The 20,936-nt window shown below is 43.9% G+C and overlaps 1 protein-coding gene across 19 annotated transcripts in view; it reads right to left on the reverse strand.

Annotated features, from left to right (window-relative positions):
* DST (dystonin) overlaps positions 1-20,936 on the reverse strand; it is a 748,258-nt gene that overhangs the window by 323,475 nt on the left and 403,847 nt on the right. For all 19 annotated transcript variants that reach the window (XM_068281416.1, XM_068281417.1, XM_068281405.1 and 16 more), the window contains 4 exons: positions 5,378-5,490; positions 5,181-5,287; positions 1,710-1,829; positions 1,509-1,604 (listed from right to left, as the gene is read on the reverse strand). In XM_068281416.1, the coding sequence (XP_068137517.1) occupies positions 1,509-1,604; positions 1,710-1,829; positions 5,181-5,287; positions 5,378-5,490 (436 nt within the window). The remainder of the gene's footprint in view (positions 1-1,508; positions 1,605-1,709; positions 1,830-5,180; positions 5,288-5,377; positions 5,491-20,936) is intronic.

The raw sequence follows: 20,936 nt of genomic DNA on the forward strand, positions 1-20,936 counted from the left end.
CCACTTAAAGCTTCTGAAGGCGACTGCACTATGAATAATGTTAGCTAGACAGGTATGATTTAATGCACAAAAAAACACCTCTAATCAGTGTTATGATAATAGCTAATTCTATAGAAAGAGATAAAGAATTTTAAAATATTAAGGACTTTACGCATGCAACATTTCTCTTGAGTTATCTCACTTTGGGGTTAATTCAAAATGCAACAGTAAAATTGACATATGTACATCAATTGCACTGGTATTAAAGCGGATCTGAGATGAAAAACTAACCATAACAAGTAACTTGTCTATATATCTTATCTTAAAAACCACTTAAGGACCAGCCTATTTTCCTATTATCTGTGCTGCGTGGGCTCTCCAGCCCACAGCACAGATCAGGTTTAAGCCAGGGCGACAAGACTTCCCCCCTTTTTTCCCCACTAGGGGGATGTCCTGCTGGGGGGGTCTGATCGCCCGCGGCTATTTTGGCCTAGTGGGGGGGGGGGCTCCTCAAAGCCCCCCTCCGCAGCGATTTCCTCCCTCCCTCTTGTTGTGGGCGGCACAGGACAGCGATCCGTCCTGCCCCGCCTAGGATAGGCTTCAGCCTATCAGATGCCGTCGATCGATTGCCGATCTTCTTTACGGGCCATATGATGTAAACAGCGGGGATTTCTTCCCCGGAGGCTCGCAGGCTGTTCACGGAGACACCCTCCGTGAACTGACATGGAAAGGTCGTTTCCATGGTAACACCACTTCGACCTGCCGACGCCTATCTGTGTTAGGCGGTCGTTAAGTGGTTAAGTTTAGATAGTTTACACAGCATCTCTAGCTGCAAACAGCTTCAAAAGTTTATGATTATTTATTCCTGTGATACAATGAGGGCAGCCATATTTTGTTTGACACATTGTCACAGGCTGAGGGCTGGAGATGCCATCAGCTTGCCTCTGTGTAAATTCAGTCCCCTCTCCTCCTCCCCTCTGCCTCTGAAATCAATGCCTAGTAACCTCCTCCTCCTCCTGCCCAGACTGAGCTCCCATAAGCCCTTGCTACAGTGCCAAGGCACAAAAGGAGCTGTGGGCGAGGCTTATTTAGTTTATAGGGAACTAGAGTATTAAAACAAAACAAAAAAAGTATTTAGCTTGAGGAATGCCCTATAAACTATATGAAAAACTATATGCAATGAGTAAACGTTTATCTCGGATCCACTTTAAGCAATCATTGTAACCAGCACTGAACAACTTTTGTGTTTGTACAACCTGTATAAAAATATACAGCAGCCAGGAATTATGTCAGTTGGCTGTGGGACCAATAAAGATACAATAATTTAATGTTTCTATAGGTTGTGGAGATAATGAATAAGTGTCATCTCTGTTTTGTTTTTGTTTTTTTGTAGTCTCACTGAAAAAACTGCACACATGCCACCATCTGAAATTCTGCCACCTTAGGCCCAAAGCCATGATAGCTTTCCAAAATATTAGAACTGTTCACCACATCTTGCATTCAGCATTAAGCAGAGTTGTCATACTTACTTCTAATAATGTATAGAGTTGCTTGATCTTAGCCTTTTCAGCTTCCTTTGGTGGGATGTCTTTCTCTTTAAATTGTAAATATTGGTTATAAAGTGCCTGCAGGGGTTAAACACATATTCTCATTAAAACATTTTGCAAGCTATGAACTAGTAGGTAAGTTATATGGAAAATACACTCCATATAAGAAAATGAAAGCCTTACCTTTAGTTCTACAGCAGTGTTTGGAAAATTCCTCTCAGACATTAATGCTACATGGTGCCTAATCCATTGGATGAGGTAATTCACCATATTCTGATATTCTATCCATTTTACTTCAACATCCTGCAAGAATGATGTGATAGTATTAACAACAGAAATACAGCTTACAAGGTAACAATCATAGCAAAATTTGTTTTTAACTACTTGCCGAACGCTCCACGGCAATTGGCGTGAACACGGCGGCAGCCCCAAGACCACTCCACGCCGATTGACGTAAATGGCTGGGAATGGGGTTTGCAGGAGGTCGCCCGCATCTCCGCATGAATGACGGAGCTCCGCCCCGCCATTAGTCTCACAGCGGCGATCACCGCTCTGAGACTATTGGGCGGCTAAACCACTGTCTAATAACTGTGTACAGAGCTGCAATCTAAGGCAGCACTGTACTAGGGACACAGGAGCGATCCGCTGTGATAGGCTGACGGGGGAAGGGAGGGAGGGATATTAAATTAATAAAAAAAAAAAAGGAAATTCAATAAAAAATAATAAAATAAATATTTATAAAAAAATAAATAAACAATCCTGGGGGCGATCTGACCACACCAACATAAAGCTCTGTTGGTGGGGAGGAAAGGGGGAGGGGGGCGGGCGGGCCCACTTGTGTGCTGAGTTGTATGGCCCTGCAGCGAGGCCTTAAAGCTGCAGTGGCCCAATTAGGAAAAAATGGCCAGGTCACTAGGGGGGTTTAACAAGCGGTCCTCAAGAGGTTAATGGTTAAAAAAAAAAGTTCTTGCTGCAAGCACAAGCACCCAATTTCCTCAACTGCTAATTCATTAACCTATAATACATTCTCACTATGGTCTGATATGACCCAAGCAATGGCTGCAAATGCTTGCCGGTCTGTAATTGCCAATTTTTTTTTATATATAAATCTAGTCCAAGTATATCTTCACTGAGCCTTAAACCACTGATGCCTTCAATACTTGGCCATGTTACCACAAAATGTACAAATTTGTATACATAAAATATAATGGCAAGCATTAACACTTCAGAAAGACATGTATTTACATCTGTCCTCATACAAAACTTTAAACAAATGATTTGGTCATTGTGTATAGACGACTATGCCTGGTCATTAAAATGCAAAAATTGAGTTGATGAAGGACTATGCAACCTTTTATACAAATGTATACTTGAAAATGGACCAAAATCATCATCCCACCACAACCCAACATGTATCACCCCTTTAAAAGATGGGCTTCATCAGGGACAAATATAAAAATGCAAAGTAATACTAGTGTCAATATATAAGGTGAAACATCAAGAAAATTAAAGAACAGAGATGCAAATCTGCAGCATAGCCTCATGGCTATCTGTGCAGGCCAAAACAGATGCACAAATAGCAAAATTGTGTTTTGCCATGTGATCACACCCCAGCACGTGCCATTATGCCACAGCCTATAGATTGACACACAGGCCAGAGTGCTGTGCGAGTGATTTAGGTGTGGAGGCAGCATCTATGCCATCACCAATGTACCAATATATGCTATCATACTATAAGTCCCCATAAGTTCACTGCAGCTTCAATTTGGTCTACAGGCTGCAAGTTTGCTTCCATGGAAAATCTGAAGTGAGAGGAATATTTCCTTTCACGCCTTCCAGATGCTTGGCTTCAATGGCTTCTGAGTCACAGGCATACAACAGGCAACCAGCCAGGAGAATCCGTTTTTGTTTTGTAACTAAAAAACATATTAAAGCGCAGACGATACAACAGTCAAGCAGCTACATTTATTTTAAAAGAGAAGTTGGTAATTGTCATCTTGTGCAGTCTTCCTGTTTCCTTTAAACATTCTCCTCTATTTAGGCTGGCACACTTGGCTATCAGTTTTCTGACACAACTGCATTGCTGTCAGTTGTTTTTCTGCATGTGAAGAACGCATTTAAAGAGACTCTGAGGCAGGGAACACACTTGACTGTTTTCGTGCGCATTTTCTGCACAGAAAAACTGAGAACTCATGTTAATCAATGGGCTAGTACACACTTGCTGTGTTGTTCGCACGCAGAAAAAAAACTGACATTCTGCATCCTGATTCTACACATTTTGTTAGTTTTCTCTATCAACTACATCAGCTGCTGTAAAAAAACGTGCGCGTTTTCCTGCATAGAAACACACTTGGTGTGCAGAAAAAGTATGCAGGAAAACGCGCGCAGAAAACTGAAAGACAAGTGTGTTCCCTGCCTGAAGCCTCTTAAAAATCCTTTTTTTATTAAACAATCCTGTTGAATACCTTAATCTTACCTAAACTGCCGCATCCCCGCGGCTGTAAACTATCTAAACCCCCCCTAACTCGCCCTCCCTCTCCCCAGCAAAATCCTCTACTTTCTTGGTCGTGGATTTTGCTGCCCCTGTGCGCTTCCGTGTGAGGCAGAGCTATGAGCCACAGCCCTGCCTCACACGCGTCTGTCAGTGGCGGATCTCCTCCTCTCCCCGCCCCTCTCAGTGAAGGAAGACTGAGAGGGGTGGGGGAGAGGCGGCGATGTGCCGCTGACAGACGCATGTGAGGCAGGGCTGCAGCTCATAGCCCTGCCTCACACGGAAGCGCTGCCCGGAGTGCCCCCCGGGGATTTAGGGGGGATTTAGATAGTTTGCCTTATATAAATGAATTTAAATGCTCCACACTGATCATAAAATACTCTAGTGCAAATCAGAGGAAGGAATCCAGACTGAAAAAAGTAATGCAACTTGAGGTTTCGCTTAAGTTTTGGAAACACACTATTGGCTGCAAATTAAAGTGGAAGGTAATTTTTCCCACCATAAAATTACCACAAAAGAGGTGCAGCACTGAGACTGAGGCACTGTTGGCCTTCACATCACTTTCACATCAGGTTTTCCTTGGGGCCACCTCAGTCCAGGCCAACACTGGTATCCTCTGTACATTGGACTTCTAGGAAGTCCATAGAGAAGCATCACATGTAGGTAACATTACTTCTTTCTGAAGCACATAATGACTTCTTGCATTCCAGCACACATAAGGAATAAGTGGATCTGTATTTAGACCTGAAGTGTACATGCCAGTGTACATGCCAGTGTACAGTGTACTGGCAAGTGTACATGCCAGTGTACACTCCCACACATAAGGAATAAGTGGATCTGTATTTAGACCTGAAGTGTACATGCCAGTGTACATGCCAGTGTACAGTGTACTGGCAAGTGTACATGCCAGTGTACACTCCCACACATAAGGAATAAGTGGATCTGTATTTAGACCTGAAGTGTACATGCCAGTGTACATGCCAGTGTACAGTGTACTGGCAAGTGTACATGCCAGTGTACACTCCCACACATAAGGAATAAGTGGATCTGTATTTAGACCTGAAGTGTACATGCCAGTGTTGTCTTTTTAGTTGTGGAATGGTATGAAATCCATCTTACTTACACTTATAGTTGTGGAATGGTATGAAATGCATATTACTTACATTTACACTAATGCCTTCCCCACCATCTGGTGTCTTGGGAAAGACATCATACATTGAAGAGACATAAGTAATCACAGACTTCTCATCTGGGGAAGAAACATCTACATCTAAAAAGTCAAAAAGAAAGATATTTATGCTTTGTTGTGTCCTCAGATTTGACATTTGCTTTCATTTTCTTGTTTTATATTTTAAATTACCTTCAGGATCCAGAAGTCTTGTGACACCCAGTTTTTCAGCTACATAAAATGCATTTTCTAAATTTGTAATGTTGCTTTGAACAGCAACGGTATCCATGTCAATCAGGTCCGGCCTGGAAAAGACACAAAATGAAACATAAATAGAATTGAAAATGAGAAATGTTGTGCTAGAAATGTACCACCATTCACATAGGTAAAGTAAAGACTGCCTTCTGGCCAATGGAAGTGGTTTTAGCTGTACTTGCCTGAGGATATTCCTGAGCTACAACATCTCTCATTGCCCATGCTGGTGAGGTGAAAATATGTACCTATATGGAAGGAGGTGTGACTCTTGCCCCCAAAAAATCCTTAATAATAGCTGTACTGCATTGTGCAGAATCTCCATCAGTCCTAAGTTAAAGATGCACTGTAGTGGCATATAGCAGAATGCAATAAATTATTCAGGATACCCACTTCTACATTAATTATTCTGGTATCAGCAGCAGAAACACTTCTGATATCTATATATCTATATATTGCTGTGTGTTGGCATGAGGCCCTGCCCTCCCAGTGATGTCACAGCCCAGGTTGTTTAGCTATGCGCAATTCTCCAGGTACATTTTCTACTGGCTTATGAACTCACTAAAGAAATGTTCAAACAGATGTTGCAACCTATGATAAATGTCAGAACGTAAATCTGGGAGAGGAAAGGGTGAGGAATGATTTTACAATGGGCAAACATTGACTTAAAAAAATTATAAGGTAATATTTTAAAAAATAAATAATTGTATTCATTACATTAATTTCAGTACAGTATCCCTTTAAATTGTTACTCCCTTTTGCATTTAAAAAAAAAAACAAAAAAAAAAACCAAACCCCTCCCCACCCCCAATCACAGACATATCACTCTGCAAGTCATTTTTTGTGCAGATTAATGAGAGAAGTGTGAGTTATGCGCACACTACGCGTGGTAGTTCAGCTTAGCATGCACTGCTAACTAACTCACACTCCCTTCTAAGTAAGGGCCGCTCCACTGAACCCGCCCTGAGCGGGTCCAGTGGCTTAAAGTGGTATAAAACCCTGACATAATATTCAATAAAAACATGTTTTCCTACTTTTTATTTGTCATACAGTTATCATATTGGCTTTTGTGCATAAGTATTATTATTCATTTAGAAATTATACGTTCCCAAAGTACATGCGGACTTTGCATTTTATTTATAACTGTTTTATTCATGTTCTAACATAAGCAGAAATGCTTGTCTGACTTCGTTGAGCAGAGCCTGCAGTGTCAGAAGTGTTTATTTACATGCCTCACTTGATACAATTAAATAGAAGATAACATTATCTGCACTTCGGATGCGTCCAGCTTTGCTGGCAGGGAAGCTTCTAAGTCCTGTGTGTAACCCTTTAAATGCTGTTCTAGTAAAAAAAATAAATGCTGGTTGTATATAATATGCTGTAAATAATCTATTAGAGCAAAGAGGAAATGCTGGGTTTCATTCCGCTTTTAATGGATGTGATCCCCGCACTTTGATTGGCCCAATAGGCTGTCACTTGACAGGCAGGCTATTGGGCATAACAGGCTAACTGTGCTGGTTGGAAGGTGGGCACTTCTGATTATTTATAGGAGGAGGGAGAAAGGGAGGCACATCTGATTACCCATGGGTGGGGAGGGGGAATCACTTGATCGGGCACATCAGGCTAATTGTACTGGTTGGAAGGGAAACTCTTCTGACTATCTGGTTATCTATGGAGGAGGGGGAAAGGGGGCACCTCTAGTTATCTATTGTGGGGGGGGGGGGACTGTACATAACCTTTATATAAAATGTCAAAAAACGCAATCAAACTGCCAGACACACTATTCACCTTTTCAGCAAAGCTCTTTATTCAAGTGAACGTCCTATTAGTAGGTGATCTGGTGGTATAGAAGATAGCACTATTCTCATTTATCAAAGAAATAAGGTGCCTACATGGGTAGTTCCACAGGAGATAACATTGCCAGCCCAGAGCACGATACAGATAATAAGCATTGAGAAAACAAACAACCCCATCTCCTCAAATTGTTTCATGTTGTGCTTCACTTACTGTGACCCTGCTGAGACAGTAGAGGAACTAAACTAAGCACAGCAGCATGTAGCTTAACTGCATCCGGATGACAATTATCCCTGCCAGTAGATTTCAACTTCACCTCTGCATGCTACCACCGATCGTGCCGTTATCCTGTCACTAAAGCCCACTCACCCAATATATATAGATTGTGAGCAGCCGTGACTGTAGTATCCAGCACTACTCAACAGGAGTGCCAACCATGTCAATTGTAATCATGGAATAGTTATAAATCAACCTGGGGCTCAGCATGAGCTTCCCAAAAAGTTTTATTGATACAAAATATATTTAAGAAAACAGAATGATATCCCCATTAAAAACAATTATTTCAAACACAAGGAAGGGAGGGAGCGCTTCATCACAGTTTCCGCCAATCCCCATCTCGTCAGGCAATAACAACGGATCAATAGCATATGTGGTCAGTAGAAGAGCCAGGCACCTCAGAGGTCTTCTAATGTCTTCTACTGACCACATATGCTATTGCTCCGTTGTTATTGCCTGATGAAGCGGGATCAAACCTGCAAAACGCGTTGCATATTTGGAGTTCATAAATAAAATATATTGACTGTGTTTACTACAGTCGTTGTGTGTCTACTTGGAGGAGGTAAGTCCACCACTACCTCCTCTATTTACCAAGAATTTGGTTTTTAAGCTCATTTAGCTTCCTTTTATCCTTTTGGCGCCTCTGTTCTCCTGCATAATTAGATTGATAAGAATCATGCGTCCTCTATGTGCTCTATTTACCATATGTTGTTCCTGCACCTATTGGAAGGTCTTTCCAATGGCAGAGCACATGGAACACTAAACTTTAGTTCTTAATCCAGCATCTGCTGGTATACAAATTACATACAGTACATGTGTCATCCAATATAATCCACTTTAGAAAATTCTCTGCAATATCTTATATACTCACGTATAAGCCTAATTTTTCATCACAAAAAACGTGCTGAAAAGTTACCCCCTCGGCTTATATGGGAGTCAGTGGAGCAGAATGGATGGCAGAGCAGGTTTTGTTACGGGCAGAGGAGTGTAAGGATTGTGCACTAGTGATCCTGCTCTGGCCAGCTGGCTCCCTGTTGTTTCCATGCCCCCCATCCCCTGCAACATGGTGTGCAGAGTGCGCTGCTCAAGACTACCTGTGTCCCCTGGCTTGTGAAGTGAAGCATGCAAGAAACGTGCCAGCGGTGCAATGTTCGGAGATTCTTCCTGTGTGGCAATCACTGTGTTTCATATCTATGATGCCACCTAGTGGTGTTTTGAGACACAGCTGTATCATCCTTGTGGCACATCTGGCTATGGGGAGGGGCGCTAACTTGTACTGGGGGCACATCTGGATACTGTGGAGGGGGCTATACTGGGAACGGGGCTTATACCCGAGTCAATTACTTTGTCCTGGTTTCTAAGGGAAAAGTGGGTACCTTGGCTTATGCGCGGGTCGGCTTATATGCGAGTATATACTGTAATTACAGTATACTTCAATAGGGCTTTTGTCTTGGGCACTTGTGGCATACATAATGCATGTCCTGGGAGCAGCGGACGCCAAAATGTAGTAGGGGGTGCACACAGACAGGCCCCCCAAGCGTTGCCACCATTGGGGGAATTATCTGCACCTCCCCCAACCCCAGGAAGACAAATGCTGAACTGCAAACCAATTTTGGTGCTGATCTGTTGATAGAAGCTGCAGAGCAGATGAACAATACACATATACACTACAGTTAAAAAGAAAGGAATGAGATAGAAACAGACCTCAGAAAGGGATCAACACAAATGGTAGCAAGTTTACTATCAGTATGGGGGGGGCAGCTGCAGCGGTACTGGGCAGTAGAGATGGCTCGAACCTCAGATTTTGGGTTCGAAGTTCGTTGAACCGGCGAACCGCAATAGACTTCAATGGGCAGGCGAACTAAACAAACTACAAAACACTGTTTTTGGCCACATAAGTGATGGAAAAGATGTTTCAAGGGGTCTAACACCTGGAGGGGGGCACGGCGGAGTGGGATACACGTCAAAAGTCCTGGGGAAAATTACGGATTTGACGCACAGCACGGTTATAATCCCCAAAGGGCAGAAATCACATTGCATTCCTAAATTGGAGGCATAAAGTGCTTGAAAACATCTTGCGTATGTAGACAAGGATCAGCAGGAAGTGTAAGTAGTGTACTGCTTAACAATGACAGACCAAACTCACTGTGTAACGCACTGCAAACAGTTGTTTGTGTAGTGATGGCCGTGCTGGACTGGTGCACACGATGGCGAGAGTGCAGGGGATGTCGGTTTTCAAGCCCATATGGTCGGGCTGAGGTAGCTCAATTTGGTCTGTCCACAATGAAGCAACCACCTTATTATCTTGGGTGTGCCTCCACCACACTCATATAGGTCATTGCTTAATTGTGATACGCAAGCCCCTTCACCGCGGCAAGGTAACGATCACGAAGGGGAATTGACACATGTACATGCCTTTTGTTTTGTTGTTGCAGCTGCAATGCAGCCAGAAAAATTAGGCAGGCATGTACACGCACCAGAAAAATTATTATTCTTTTTGTTAGCGGTCACTGCTAGCAGCCTTAAAAATTCAGGAATCCACCTGGATTCCTGGACCTAGTTGGTGGTGGCGGAGAAGGCAAGCGGCCTGCAGAGATGCTGTGTGGGGACTGAGTTAGTCTTGGGGCAGGCAGCAGCGGCCGACAGGCAGGCAGAGATGCTGTGTGGGGACTGACTTAGTCTTCAGGCAGGCAGTAGCCCTCCGGGATCCATGCCTCATTAATTTTGATAAAGGTGAGGTACTGAACACTTTTTTGACTTAGGCAACTTCTCTTTTCACTGACAATGCCTCCAGCTGCGCTGAAGGTCCTTTCAGACAGGACGCTTGAGGCAAGGCAGGCCAGAAGTTGGATGGCAAATTGTAACAGCTCTGGCCACAGGTCAAGCCTGCGCAGCCAGTAGTCCAGGGGTCCGGAGTGGGAGCCTGAGAAACGGCTACCAACACACATCCAAGGAAGGACCCAATGTACTGTATAAGTAATGTACCTGCCCTGACCATGCTTTGCAGACAAGACATCTGTGGTCAGATGGACCCTTGACCCAAAGCTGTGTGCCAGAGATGATACCACTTGCCTTTCAACATCATGGTACAGTTTGGGTATCGCGGTATAATTGCGGCCTGGTATCTTCCACTGCGGTGTCCCAATCGTCACATATTTTCGGAAGGCCTCAGAGTCCACCAGCTGGTATGGTAACAGCTGGTGAGGTAACAGTTCCGCCAAGCCAGCTGTCAGATGCTGGGCAAGGGGGTGACTGGCAGACATTGGCTTCTTCTGCTCAAAGATTTCCTTAATGGACACCTGGCTGCTGTGGGCAGAAGAGTAGGAACTACTGGTATAATACAGTGTGCAGTCACACAGATGCAGTGAAAGGTACGCACTTACTGGTATATAAAACAGTGTGCAGTCACACAGAATCAGGGTTCGATTCTGGTCCGGAGTGGGAGCCTGAGAAACGGCTACCACCACACATGCAAGGAAGGCAGCAGGCACGGCACACAAGTCCCGACTCAGGGAGGTAGTGACGAAAAATAACAATACAGGAGGACTCTTTCGAGGCCCTGCTGACTGCTGTATAATGATGAGATGAATACACTTGAAATCCTTTAACGAGAATCTGTTATGGAGGGCAAGTCTGCCATCCATTCAAATGAAAGGTATGCAATGACTGGTATAATATAATGTGCAGTTACACAGATGCAGTGAAAGTTATGCAGTGACTTGTATAATACAATGTGCAGTTAGGCCTAGTGCACACCAGAGCGGTTTGGCAGCGTTTTTTGATCCGTTTGTGGATGTGGAAACGCTTGGGTAATGTATTTCAATGGGCTGGTGCACACCAGAGCGGGAGGCATTTTGCAGAAACGCTTACTCCCGGGCTGCTGCAGATTTTGGATTGCGGAGGCGTTTCTGCCTCCAATGTTAAGTATAGGAAAAACGCAAACCGCTCTGAAAAACAAAACATCAGAGCGGTTTTGCAGGCGTTTTTGTTACAGTAGCTGTTCAGTAACACTTGAAATCCTTTAATGAGAATCCGTTATGGAGGGCAAGTCTGCAGTCCATTCAAGTGAAAGGGATGCACTGACTGGTATAATACAATTTGCAGTCACATGGATGCAGTGAAAGATACTAACTGCTGGTATAATACAGTGTACAGTCACATGGATGCAGTGAAAGGTATGCAGTGACTGGTATAATACAATGTGCAGTCACACAGATGCAGTGAAAGGTATGCACTGACTGGTATAAAACAGACTCTTTCAAGGCTCTGCTGACTGCTGTATAATGACGAATACACTTGAAATTCTTTAATGAGAATCTGTTATGGAGGGCAAGTCTGCAGTCCATTCAAGTGAAAGGGATGCACTGACTGGTATAATACAATGTGCAGTTAGACAGATGCAGTGAAAGGTATGCAGTGACTGGTATAATACAATGTGCAGTCACACAGATGCAGTGAAAGGTATGGAGTGACTGGTGTAATACAATATACAGTCACAGAGATGCAGTCAAAGGTATGCACTGACTGGTATACAAAACAGTGTGCAGTCACATGGATGCAGTGAAAGGTATGCAGCGACTGATATAATACAATGTGCAGTCACAGAGATGCAGTAAAAGGTATGCACTGACTGCTGGTATAATACAATGTGCAGGCACAAAGATGCAGGGAAAGGTGTGTACTGACTGGTATTATAATACAATGTGCAGTCACAGAGATGCAGTGAAAGGTATGCACTGACTGCAGGTATAATACAATGTGCAGTAACACAGATGCAGTGAAAGGTATGCACTGACTGCTCTGGGCCTGGCACAGTATAGCAATTAGCAAGGGCCAGCTGCGACAGACAGGGCTGTATATGCAGAGTCAGCGGCACACACACAAAAAAAACAAACAAAAAAAAAACACAAGAACATTAGCTCTTAAAATAACTTTTATCAGCAAGGAGCAAGCTAACAAGAGCTAACTAATGCCTTCCCTATCTCTTCAACATCTCTCCCTAAGCATGCAGCAGACAGAGTAAGAAAATGGCCAACGCTGCTGCCTTTTATAAGGAGGGAGTGCAGCCTGGTTGGCTGCCATGTGTCTGCTGACTGTGTTGTAGAGGGTCTAAGTTTAGCCCAATGATGTGGTATACAGGGCTGTGGAGTCGGAGTCAAAGCAATTTTGGGTGCCTAGAGTCGGAGTCGGGAAAAAATGCTCCGACTCCTAATGAATTTAAACTGTAATTAAAATAGAAAATATGATAAAATGTTCTATTTCTCAGATAATAGTCATCATAAATAACTTATACATACAATAATAGCTGTGCTTAGTCCATAAAAATGAAATAAACCAATCAAAATTAGTTACTTGTGCTGCTTCAATAAAGCAGTCCCGTATTTTTAAAGTCAGATATACACATCTGATTGTGACTGTATATATGACGTGTACACAGGAATCTCTTATATATACTAAATAACATCTATGCTGTAAGTATAAAGCCTGATGTATAGCCGTGTCACTAATAGAGATGGTCAACGAGATGGAAATAATTCTGCGTTGATTCTGATTTATGCAAATGTACGCACTCTCTTTGCTCATGAAATCAAATAATTTGATATGTTGTTAAAATTTGGTGTGGTGGTTTGGTGACTACGAATTAAATGGTTCCCTGAGAAGGATGAAAAGAAAAGTTTTTTATACATACCTGGGGCTTCTTCCAGCCCCCTTCAGGCTAATCGGTCCCTCGCTGTCCACCTCCACCACCTGGATCTTCTGCTATGAGTCCTGGTAATTCAGCCAGTCAGCGGAGTCCGGCCGCATGCTGCTTCCACAGCCAGGAGCGTTCTGCACCTGGACAATGGTGCTGCACAGGTGTAGTACGCTCCCGGCGGCGGAGTGTGTGCATGCGCACTACGCCAGACTAGCTCAAGTACCTGGACTCATAGCAGAAGATCCAGGTGGCGGAGGAGGCAGCGAGGGACTGATTAGCCTGAAGGGGGCTGGAGGAAGCACAAGGTATGTATAAAACTTGAATTTCATCTGTCTCAAGTTTACTTTGTTACACAGTAGTACTATACTCTACATATGCACTCTCCACAGAGCTGCAGGGAATCCACTGAGAATGTTGTGCACATTGAACACAGAGGTGTTGTCTATCACCCATAAACATGGTTCAGCTTGTGCATGAAGAATGTGTAATAGAGGAAGAATCTTTTTATTCCGCCGCAGAGTAACTGCACATCACTCTTACATGTACCCACAGTTACATTGCCTAGGGCCTGATAGATGTTCTTTGTTCCGGCCTGTACCTTTTACAAGTGTTCTTACCAAGGACTAGTTTTAGTCTATGACTAAAGGGAATAAATATGGCAGTCTCCATATCCTTCTCACTTCAGTTGTCTTTTAAAATTCCTAAGCGTTGGCAGTTAAGAGACGAATTTCATGTTACATACTTTCAACAACAAGATTGTAATATGCAAATTAGAGGAGTCGGAGTCGAGGAGTCGGAGGAATCCTAAACTGAGGAGTCGGTGGATTTTTGTACCGACTCAACAGCCCGAACTCGCTATGTGTTCGCTGGCGAACTGTTCGGGCCATCTCTACTGGGCAGTGAGAGTGCTTTAGGGGGTATGTTTGCTGCAGCCCATTTTTGGGGGGCATATGAGACCTACATGCAGCGCCCCTGTTGAGGGCCCTTTCACACCGGCTGTGCATTTTGTTTTTGAAAAGTCTTGCGATTTTTAAAACGCAAGTACAGTAAAGTTTCAATTGGAATTGTGGGGATGCATTTATACTGAATGCATTTCCGATTTTCTAAAAAGGCAATTATAGGTCCGCTGCATCTTTCCGGTGTGATTGAAGCCAACATAGTGAAAATCACAAAACATGTTTGCATTTGTGATTGCGTTTCGTAGTTTTTGGTGTTAAAGAGACTCTGTAACAAATTTTTCAGCCTTAGTTCTTCTATCCTATAAGTTCCTATGCCTGTTCTAATCTGCTCTGGCTTACTGCAGTCTTTCCTAACTGCACTGTCTCTGTAATAAATCAATGTATCTTTCCTCTGTCCCGTTTGTCAGGCTAAAGCTTGATTGTGTGGAATGTGCAGGGCTGCTTGTGATTGGTAGAAGCGATACACACCCTCTGCAGGCCCCCTGCACACTCTGAATGACTCACACACTATGCTTAGCTGAGCCTATTAGAAGCTGGTTAGTTTGTTTGTAAACACTGCCTAAAACTGTTAATTACAAGCCAGGATTGCAGCAGAGAGTGGCAGAAACAGCACAGAGGGGCACAGGAGAAAATAATGAATAGAATGGTATGCTTTTTATTGTAAGAATATTAGAGTACAGATTCTCTTTAAAGAACCCTCAGATGCAAATTATTTTGTGTGGGCCAACTTGTGCAGGGCATAGCAGTAAGTTAGTTTCAGAAGCTGCATATTCCGGAAAGCAGATGCAATAGCAAATGCTGTGCCATTTTAATTAGTCAATAGACAATTAGGCAGCCAGAGAATAGAGGTCAGGTTACACCTGGTAGCGCACACCTTTTTCCTGTTGGTTTGCAGTCCAGTATTTCTGTCTTTCCGGGGTGGGGGAGGTGCAGATGGTTCTCCCAGTGGTGGCAGCCTATTTGGGGGGCCTGTCTGCATCTTCTCTGTGTTCTCCTTGTTTCTTTTGCAAGATTTCAGGTCCGCTTTAAGAGCCTACACTTGCATATTAAAACACATCTATCACACTGTCCAACAGCCAAAGATGACTTCTACAAAACTAGAATCTCTAGTTTAGCTTATAGATTTCAAGATATATGAGCTGGGACTTGAACGCATATAAATATAAAATGACACTTGTGTCTTTGCAGCAACACAATGAACACACTGTTCTGTAAGTTAAATTACCCTCCCTACCGCAGCCTTTCTTCTAGGTTATCATTCCGATTAATCACTTTACATTAGTTCATAAGTACTGCTTGGCAGATTTTCATACACTTGTGAACATGGTTATATTCAATTTTCATCATCATTAGTATGTTTTTGCAGGTATTACAAGATGATTTTGTCTACTGCTACATATTAAAGATAACAGATGCTTAGAAGAATGTGAATATTTGGGCTGGGAGAACACTCCTGTGCTCTTCAGGTGTGTCATCGCCTAGTTGAAATACATAAAAAATATATATATACAATGGCTTGCAAAAGCATTTGGCCCCCTTGAAGTTTTCCACATTTTGTCACATTACTGCCACAAACAAGAAGCAATTTTATTGGAATTCCACGTGAAAAACCAATACAAAGTGGTGTAAACATGAGAAGTGGAACGAAAATCATACATGATTCCAAACATTTTTACAAATAAATAACTGCAAAGTGGGGTGTGCGTAATTATTCAGCCCCCCTGAGTCAATACTTTGTAGAACCACCTTTTGCTGAAATTACAGCTGCCAGTATTTTAGGGTATGTCTCTACCAGCTTTGCACATCTAGAGACTGAAATCCTTGCCCATTCTTCTTTGCAAAACAGCTCCAGCTCAGTCAGATTAGATGGACAGCGTTTGTGAACAGCAGTTTTCAGATCTTGCCACAGATTCTCGATTGGATTTAGATCTGGACTTTGACTGGGCCATTCTGACACATAGATATGTTTTGTTTTAAACCATTCCATTGTTGCCCTGGCTTTATGTTTAGGGTCCTGTTGGAAGGTGAACCTCCGCCCCAGTCTCAAGTCTTTTGCAGACTCCAAGAGGTTTTCTTCCAAGATTGCCCTGTATTTAGCTCCATCCATCTTCCCATCAACTCTGACCAGCTTCCCTGTCCCTGCTGAAGAGAAGCACCCCCTGAGCATGATGCTGCCACCACCATATTTGACAGTGGGAATGGTGTGTTCAGAGTGATGTTCAGTGTTAGTTTTCTGCCACACATAGCGTTTTGCATTTTGGCCAAAAAGTTCCATTTTGGTCTCATTTGACCAGAGCACCTTCTTCTACATGTTTGCTGTGTCCCCCACATGGCTTGTGGCAAACTGCAAACGGGACTTCTTATGCTTTTCTGTTAACAATGGCTTTCTTCTTGCCATTCTTCCATAAAGGCCAACTTTGTGCAGTACACGACTAATAGTTGTCCTATAGACAGATTCCCCCACCTGAGCTGTAGATCTCTGCAGCTCGTCCAGAGTCACCATGGGCCTCTTGACTGCATTTCTGATCAGCGCTCTCCTTTTTCGGCCTGTGAGTTTAGGTGGACAGTCTTGTCAGTCTTACAGTTGTGCAATTCTCCTTCCATTTCTGAATAATCGCTTGAACAGTGCTCCGTGGGATGTTCAAGGCTTTGGAAATCTTTTTGTAGCCTAAGCCTGCTATAAATTTCTCAATAACTTTATCCCTGACCTGTCTGGTGTGTTCTTTGGACTTCATGGTGGTGTTGCTCCCAATATTGTCTTAGACTTGTGTCAGCTTTTGCCTTTGCATGTACGCTTTTATGCATGAAGCTAAAAATAAACACAGCTTACTAGCAGTGCCGGTTTTCCTTGCTTGTTTACCTCTCCTGCCACTCTGCATACACCTTACACCAGAGCACGCTTTGCTGAAAACGGGGTGCCTGGAAGGCTACTCTAGCACACTTGCTACACCATAGTGCCAACCCGCTTTCTTCTACATACTGTTGCAAAATTCTCGATTAGATTTAGATCTGGACTTTGACTGGTCCATTCTAACACATGAATATGTTTTGTTTTAAATCATTCCATTGTTGCCCTGCCTTTATGTTTAGGGTCATTGTCCTGCTGGAAGGTGAACCTCCTCCCCAGTCTCAAGTCTTTTGCAGACTCCAAGAGGTTTTCTTCCAAGATTGCCCTGTATTTGGCTCCATCCATCTTCCCATCAACTCTGACCAGCTTCCCTGTCCCTGCTGAGAAGCACATCCAAGTACATTTTAACCACTTGATGACCCACCCTTTACCCCCCCTTAAGGACCAGCGCTGTTTTGAGTGATCTGTGCTGGGTGGGCTGTGCAGCCCCCAGCACAGATCAGGGTGCAGGCAGGGAGATCAGATTGCCCCCCTTTTTTCCCCCCTATGGGGATGATGTGCTGGGGGGGTCTGATCTCTCCTGCCTGCTGTGGGTGGCGGGGGGGGCACCTCAAAGCCCCCCTCCGCGGCGAAATTCCCCCTCCCTCTCCTACCTGCTGCCTCCCCCTGGTGTTCCGGGCTGCACAGGACGCTATCCGTCCTGTGCAGCCAGTGACAGGATGTGGTCTGTCACATGGCGGCGATCCCCGGCCGCTGATTGGCCGGGGATCGCCGATCTGCCTTACGGCGCTGCTGCGCAGCAGCGCCGTACAAATGTAAACAAAGCGGATTATTTCCGCTTGTGTTTACATCTAGCCTGCGAGCCGCCAACGGCGGCCCGCAGGCTATTCACGGAGCCCCCCGCCGTGATTTGACAGGAAGCAGCCGCTCGTACGAGCGGCTGCTTCCTGATTAATTAGGCTGCAGCTGGCGACGCAGTACTGCGTCGCTGGTCCTGCAGCTGCCACTTTGCCGACGCACGTTATGAGTGTGCGGTCGGCAAGTGGTTAAAATACATGCAAGTACATTTTTTCCTGAGTAAAATGAGCCATAAATGACTTCTCTCCTATGTTGCTGTCACTTACAGTAAGTACCGTAGTAGAAATCTGACATTACCGACAGGTTTTGGGTTAGTCCATCTCTCTTTAGGGGATTCTCAGCATTGCCTTTATTCTTTATAAAGACACTCCGTGAAAAAGATTTATACAAAGATGCTGGCCAGCCTCCCTGCTCACCGCACACTTTTTTGGCAGTTAGACAGAGCAACTGCCATTCACTAAGTGTATTTTGAAAAGAAAGAAATCCCTGTGAACCCCCATGAGGTGATGGGCCAGTCCAAAACCTGTCAGTTCTGTCAGATTTCTACTACGTACTGTGCGTGACCGCAACATAGGAGAAAAGTAATTTATGGCTTATTTTACGCTGAAAGAAACATACTTCTTAATTGTATATGTTTACATGTATTTTACATTTTCAGATTTTCGAAAGAGGTCCTTTAAATGGTTTCATTTGCTTTTCTATTGTCCAACCTCACTGTCATACAATGTTAAGAAGCAATAAAGAGATTTAATGTATATGTTGGCTTGCCCCACTCACCATAAAACAAAGGAAAGTCTAAAGCCGTAGCCGTGTTGACTTAAAGAGACTCTGTAACAAAATTTTCAGCCTCATTTCTTCCATTCTATAAGTTCCTATACCTGTTTTAACGTGGTCTGTCTTACTGCAGCCTTTCCTAGTTGCACAGAGGCTGTATTATTTCTGTTATATAATCTAATCTTCTTTCCTCCGACGTCTTTGTCGGGCTCAGGCCCTCAGGCAGGAATGTGCTGCTCTGCTTGTTATAGGCAGAAGCTATACACACCCTCTCCACCCCCCTGCAGGCTCTGTATGAGTCACAGACTGAGCTCCTCTCAGCCTATTACATGCCATGTCTTTTGTTTGTAAACACTGCCCAAAACTGGCAATTACAAGCCAGGTGTAACGATCGGTGTAACACAGAGAGGGTCTGATTACCGGTGAACTGCAGTATCACCGAGAATACAGAATATACCCGATTATTGGTGATCTGCAGTATCACCGATAATTAGATATATCTACTAACCTCTGGACACCTGATAACAAGTGAGTGTTAGATGCAACAGTATACTTTGCGTACGGCACAGAAGTAGGTTCCTTCTGATGGCCTAGACTCTCCCGGGGGAGGAGCTAGGCTAAAAGTAGGAAGGACAGAGCGTGAGTGACACCAGAGAGAGGGTGTCACTAACAGGTCTGGGAACTGCCTCTAACAGTAAGGTCAGTTCTCGAGGTCGGGCAGGCCAGGTCGTTAACACACAGACAGATAAGGTACAGATTCAGGAGACAGATACGGAATCCAATGAACAGGCAGGGTTTGGCAACGGAGTATCAGAATAGCAAGGTACAGAGTCAGGAGGTAAATACGGAGTCCAGGAACGAGCAGAGTTTGGCAACAGGATATCAGAAATAGCAAGGTACAGAATCAGAGTTCAGAGGAATAGTCAGGCAGGCAGAAGGTCATAACAAATAATATACACCTGATGAAGAACCGTGATGGTTCGTAACATGTAGTGTTGCTCCACTATCAATACATGCTTTAAAAAGCAAGCCTTTTGTGTGCCGCCTCTTCACTACTTTTGCACTTATATGCCCAGGAGGGTGACCTGAGCGAGGTGTAGCACCGGCAACGCAGGGAACGTATTCCTTGCTGGGTTCCTGATCCGTGACCTATCTTATACAGAAGGTCATAACAAATAATACAGTTCAATATTCCTAATGCTAAGGTGTGAGTTCCTTGATCATCAACACCTTTGGAAACTATGCTAGAACACAGATACAGACAAGGTCTCAGTGCTACCACGTAGTGATCGCAACGGCAGACAACCAGAGAATGACCAGCACCCAGTATATATACTATAGCGCTCTCCAGCGCCACCCCTAAGTGCTGGACCAATGAGAACTGGTGAAAATGTCAGCTGACCAACTTGGTCAGCTGACTCTCCTCTGTCATATAAGCTCTGCCTCTCAGCGCGCGTGTCCTTCTGAACCTGTGTGGACTATCAGTCCCAGCCACACCAGACATGTTTTGCAATGTATCTGCTGACTCGGGCGCGGGAGCCACCGCACTGCTCTCCAAGCAAGCGGCGGCCTCCCTGCGTCCAACCACACTGTCATTAACATTGTCATGCGCGCAATCTGCCGCATCCAACGCGGACTCCACCGCTCTGCCCATGCGGCGGTTTCTTCGCGTTGTGCTGCCATGTTGGACGCGGAAACAGCCGCCTCACTCTGAGCGTTTGCGGTGGCTTTTCCGCGTTTCCTCACACCAGGATTGCAGCAGGGAGTGGCAGAAACAGCACAGAGGGGCCCAGGAGAACATAATGAATAGAATGCTATGCTTTTTATTGTAAGAATTTTAGAGTACAGATTCTCTTTAAATCTGCCTATACGGTAATTCTGAAAATAAATTAGTATACCTTAAAAAAAGTACAAATTTTATTGCAATTCTTGTAAAGAAAATGTTTGGGTTATATAAATATTCAGCAAGGACATAGATTTCTAATTACACATTAAACATGTTCTCCCGAGTAGATATCTCAATTAACAACATAATCCATCATAAGGTTACGCCAACACGCAAATTGCCCTTTTAATACTATTATGCAGCACATGTTCTAGGTAAATACAAATGCCTGAAGGCACTAATGAAGAATTGTGATTATACAGGATAGTAATAAAATGAACAAAGCCAAGTCCTGCAGGCTGCAAAGTTCTGTAGGCTGCATCTTTTCATAGGCCTAAAGCATCAACCAATTATTGCCACTCCCAGAAAACTATACAGAAAAATGTGTTTCTAAAGTATGTTACCTAGCA

This window comes from Hyperolius riggenbachi, chromosome 4 (genome assembly GCF_040937935.1).
Source record: "Hyperolius riggenbachi isolate aHypRig1 chromosome 4, aHypRig1.pri, whole genome shotgun sequence".
NCBI lineage: Eukaryota > Metazoa > Chordata > Amphibia > Anura > Hyperoliidae > Hyperolius > Hyperolius riggenbachi.